The sequence below is a fragment of the Numenius arquata genome, chromosome W, assembly GCF_964106895.1.
Source record: "Numenius arquata chromosome W, bNumArq3.hap1.1, whole genome shotgun sequence".
Lineage (NCBI taxonomy): Eukaryota > Metazoa > Chordata > Aves > Charadriiformes > Scolopacidae > Numenius > Numenius arquata.
Window position 1 is genome coordinate 21,115,075 of NC_133615.1, and position 4,956 is coordinate 21,120,030.

The following is a 4,956-nucleotide window of genomic DNA, read 5'->3' on the forward strand; positions in this document are numbered from 1 at the left end:
CTGAGAGCTTATGGGTAAGAATTAAGGGGCAGGCTAATATGGGAGACACTGTTGTGGGTGTTTATTACAGACCATCGAATCAGGAAGAGGAAATCGATAAGGCCTTCTACAGACAGCTGGAAATAGCCTCACGATCACAGGCCCTGGTTCTCATGGGGGACTTCAACCACCCTAATATTTGCTGGAAAGACAACACAGTCAGGCATGCACAGTCCTGGAGGTTTCTGCAGAGCACTGATGATAACTTCTTGACACAGGTGGTAGAGGAACAAATGAAGGGAGGTGTGCTGATGGACCTTGTACTAACAAACAAAGAAGGACTAGTTGGGGATGTGAAGGTTGGTGGCAGCCTTGGCTGCAGTGACCATGAGATGGTGGAGTATAGTATCCTGCGTGGAATTACAACCCTGGACTTCAGAGGAGCTGACTTTGGCCTCTTCAAAGACCTGCTTGGAGGAATCCCATGGGCTAAGGCTCTAGAAGGAAGGGGGGTCCAACACAGCTGGTTAATATTTAAGCAACACTTCCTCCAAGTTCAAGATTGGTGCATCCCTAAGAGAAAGAAATCAAGCAAATGAGGTAGGAAATCTGCATGGATGAGCAAGGAGTTTCTGGTAAAACTCAGATGGAAGAAGGAAGTTTACAGAATGTGGAAAAAGGAACTGGCCACTTGGGAGAAGTATAGGAACATTCTCAGAGTACGCAGGGATGCAACACAGAAGGCTATGGCCCGCTTGGAATTAAACCCAGCAAGGGATGCCAAGGACAATACGAGGGGCTCTTCAAGTACATCAGCAGTAAAAGGAAGACTAGGGAAAATGTGGGCTCGCTGCTGAATGAGGTGGGTGTCCTGGTAACAGAGGATGCAGAGAAGGCAGAGTTACTGAATGCCTTCTTTGCTTCAGTCTTTACTGCTAAGGCCGGCCCTCAGGAACCCCAGACCTTGGAGGTAGGAGAGAGAGGCTGGAGTAAAGAAGACTCTCCCTCGATCGAGGAGGATCGGGTTAGAGATCACCTAGGCAAACTTGACACTCACAAATCCATGGACCCTGATGGGATGCACCTGCGAGTGCTGAGGGAGCTGGCAGATGTTATTGTGAAGCTGCACTCCATCATCTTTGAAAGGTCATGGGGAACAGGAGAGGTGCCTGAGGACTGGAGGAAAGCTAATGTCACACCAGTCTTCAAAAAGGGCAAGAAGGAGGACCCAGGAAACTACAGGCCGGTCAGCCTCACCTCCACCCCTGGAAAGGTGATGGAAAAGTTCATCCTGGATGTTATCGCTAAGCATGTAGAAGAAAAAAAGGTATTTGGGAGTGGTCAGCATGGATTCACCAAGGGGAAATCATGCTTGACCAATCTGATAGCCTTCTATGATGGAATGACTGGCTGGGTGGATGAGGGCAGAGCAGTGGACATTGTCTACCTTGACTTCAGCAAGGCTTTTGACACAGTCTCCCACAGCATCCTCATAGGTAAGCTTAGGAAGTATGGGTTAGATGAATGGACAGTGAGGTGGATTGAGAACTGGCTGAAAGACAGAGCTCAGAGGGTCGTGATCAGTGGCATAGAATCTAGTTGGAGGTCTGTAACAAGTGGAGTCCCCCAGGGGTCAGTACTGGGTCCAGTCCTCTTCAATATATTCATCAATGACCTGGATGAAGGGATGGAATGTACCCTCAGCAAGTTTGCTGACGATACAAAACTGGGAGGGGTGGCTGACACACCAGAAGGCTGTGCTGCCATACAGCGAGACCTGGACAGGCTGGAGAGTTGGCCAGAGAGGAACCTGATGAAATTCAACAAGGGCACCTGGGGAGGAATAACCCCATGCACCAGTACAGGTTGGGGGCTGACCTGCTGGAGAGCAGCTCTGAGGAGAAAGACCTGGGAGTCCTGGTGGACAACAGGCTGACCATGAGCCAGCAATGTGCCCTTGTGGCCAAGGCAGCCAATGGCATCCTGGGGTGCATCAGGAAGAGTGTGACCAGCAGGTCAAGGGAGGTTATCCTGCCCCTCTACTCTGCCCTGGTGATGCCTCAATTGGAGTACTGTGTCCAGTTCTGGGCTCCCCAGTTCTAGAAGGACAGGGAACTGCTGGAGAGGGTACAGCAGAGGGCTAAAAACATGATTAGGGGCCTGGACCATCTCCCTTATGAGGAGAGGCTGAGGGACTTGGGTCTTTTAAGTCTGGAGAAGAGAAGGCTGAGGGGGGATCTGATCAACGCCTATAAATACTTAAAGGGTGGTTGTCAAGAGACCTGGTTCTCTTTAGCCTGGAGAAGACTGAGAGGGGATCTTATCAATGCTTATAACTATCTAAAGGGTGGGTGTCAAGAAGATGGGGCCAGACTCTTTTCAGTGGTGCCCAGTGACAGGACAAGGGGTAACAGGCACAAACTGGAACACAGGAAATCCCATCTCAACATGAGGAGGAACTTCTTTACTTTGAGGGTGGCAGAGCACTGGAACAGGCTGCCCGGAGAGATGGTGGAGTCTCCTTCTCTGGAGATATTCAAAACTGCCTGCATGCATTCGTGTCCAACCTGCTCTAGGTGAACCTGCTTTGGCAGGGAGGTTGGACTAGAAGATCTCCAGAGGTCCCTTCCAACCCCTACCATTCTGTGATTCTGTGGCGTTGACAGCATCTTGTGCCTCTAAGTAGTCACAGTGACATTCATGTCTTGAAATACAGCATGTGTTCAGACGTACTTAATAATACACCTTGGCAGAGAATTTTATGATTACTTTTGTTAAGAGTTTTCCTTCCTTTATAAAATAAGAGCAAAGAATGTAACTTCTGCTTTATTCTAATAATTGTCTGTCCTCACAGCTTTTTCACCAAGCACTCTAGTTTCTTTTTCGTCCTTTTCTCCTTCCGTATCCCTTACTGCTGTATGTAGACTCCTGGAAAATTTTCTCCACTTATTTTACAGTCAGGACTGTCTTCTTCCAGCATGTTAATAGCCTGCAGGGCAAAGAGAGTCTTCTCCCAGAGAGGTGGGTTATTCAGCAGCCTCACAGCTATCACAGAGTTGTATTTGTGCTGTTTGTTAAAAGGAATGATGAGGGAGGTGTAAGAGAGACATATCAAGGTTCATTCCGAAAATTTTCTGTCAGTAATATAATAGCCCATGCTAAGCCATTTACAGCATCACTTAAGTTTTCCAAGACATGTTTACCACAAGGCATGTCTGCAAAGATTATTCCAGGTTTAATAGACAATTTATTCGCAGCAGATTCTGCATCCAGATGGCTTCATGTACATCATTCTCCATGTGCAGAACCACAAACTTACAGAAAACATCCTCAGTATTCTCATTACCGCTGCAAACTCAGCAGAACTGATTTCAGCAGAGAGGCCGTACAATTCATTAATTTTCTTGGAGTCTCTCTGACCTGCACTCATGTTGTTAGTCTTTTTGCTGCTCTCTGGTTGTCATGGTTTTGGGCCGAACTGACCACTGAAGCAAGTGACAGATGCTCTACTCCACCTCTCTCTCCAAAGAGAGGAGAGAGAGATAAAGAGATTTATGAGTTTAGAAAAAAACTAAAGTACTTCAATGAAAATATTAATAAATTAATGATTTAATAAAAAAAAAGAAAATAATGACTCAGCATTTCTGCCTTCTTTCATTAGCATGAATAATAGCTTCCCCCAGTCAAACCAGTTTGTATTATTTCAAAAATAATCACATCAGCAAATAATTTTTGAACATATGAGTTTGTCCTAATGGGTAGTACTAACTCCAAATGAACTCCTCCACCAAGCATTCCTGACTCCAGATCCGGAATCCAGTTCCCGTCCATCACTGAGTCCCATCTGGGACTTCCCCAGTGCCTGCCGGTGCCATGATCGTCTTCCTGGGAGCTTGATATGGTTTTGTATATATTGTATCTTTTTTATTATTTTCTTTTTATTTTATTATTAGTATTTCATTAAAGTAGTTTAGTTCTTTCTAAACTCATAAATCTCCTCATCTGTCTTCCTCCTCTCCTTGGAGAGAGAGGTTGGGGAGAGCATCTGTCATTTGTCTTTCGCCAGTCTGGCCCAAACCACAACATACGTATACCTCCAAACCAGAAAGACAACACTAAATTGCATCAGTCAGGAAAAAAACAAAAATCAATATATGATATAGTGTGCTGTTTTAAATGGACATGTCAAAAATATACCAAATCCTGAAAATGTAGAATATCAATATGACTAAACAAATACAAAGCCATATGCTTTACAAATATATGCTTTATCAAAGTTCAAAATGTGTTCCACAAATGAGTTGAAGAAACACATGTGGACATATGGTAGAAGTGGGATCAGACCTAAAGGAATGAAAAGATTTTAGGTGGTTCAAATGGTAACTGGAGTAAGCCTACATGTTACAAAGTAATATTATGCATGCAGTCTGTGAGAATAGAGCATTGATTAAGGAACTCTAAGAACTTGCCTCTGATCAAGATATTTAATTAATTTACACGTACAACAATTGACATAGGTGTAATGCCATATGAGTACAGTGAGAAAAAGAAAATCAGGGAAAAGCGAAGTAATTTAGAATAGCAAAATTCCATTAAAAATTATGTTCACTGCAAACTTGGGATTCTTTCTTTGTTTTGACAAACAGAAACTAATTTTAACAAAGCAGGATGTGGTTTGCTGGTAGACATTATTAGTCTGATATAGTTGGAAAAATTAGACAAGTTTTTGGGTGCACAAACGTGGAAATTGGGCTTGGTTGCCTGAAAGTTTGGTCATTTCTTCTTAACATACCAGATATTTAATAAAAGATATTACTTCTTCCAGCAACTCATGTCCAATCTGTGTCCTTAGACCATCATGGCTATGACAAAATACCATTCTGACAAAGGCACAAATCAATAATATAATTTAAAAATAATACAACAGTTTAATTTACTAATTAGATAGCTGTTACCCTGTTAGATGTTTGCTTTGGA

At 43.7% G+C, this 4,956-nt stretch overlaps 1 protein-coding gene across 1 annotated transcript; it reads right to left on the reverse strand.

Moving 5' to 3' along the window:
- Positions 1-2,887: 2,887 nt before the first annotated feature.
- Positions 2,888-3,409, reverse strand: TICAM2 (TIR domain containing adaptor molecule 2). Its single transcript, XM_074165600.1, is given in 4 exon segments — positions 2,888-3,096; positions 3,099-3,233; positions 3,236-3,327; positions 3,369-3,409. Coding segments are annotated over 4 exon segments (477 nt in total).
- Positions 3,410-4,956: the final 1,547 nt, after the last annotated feature.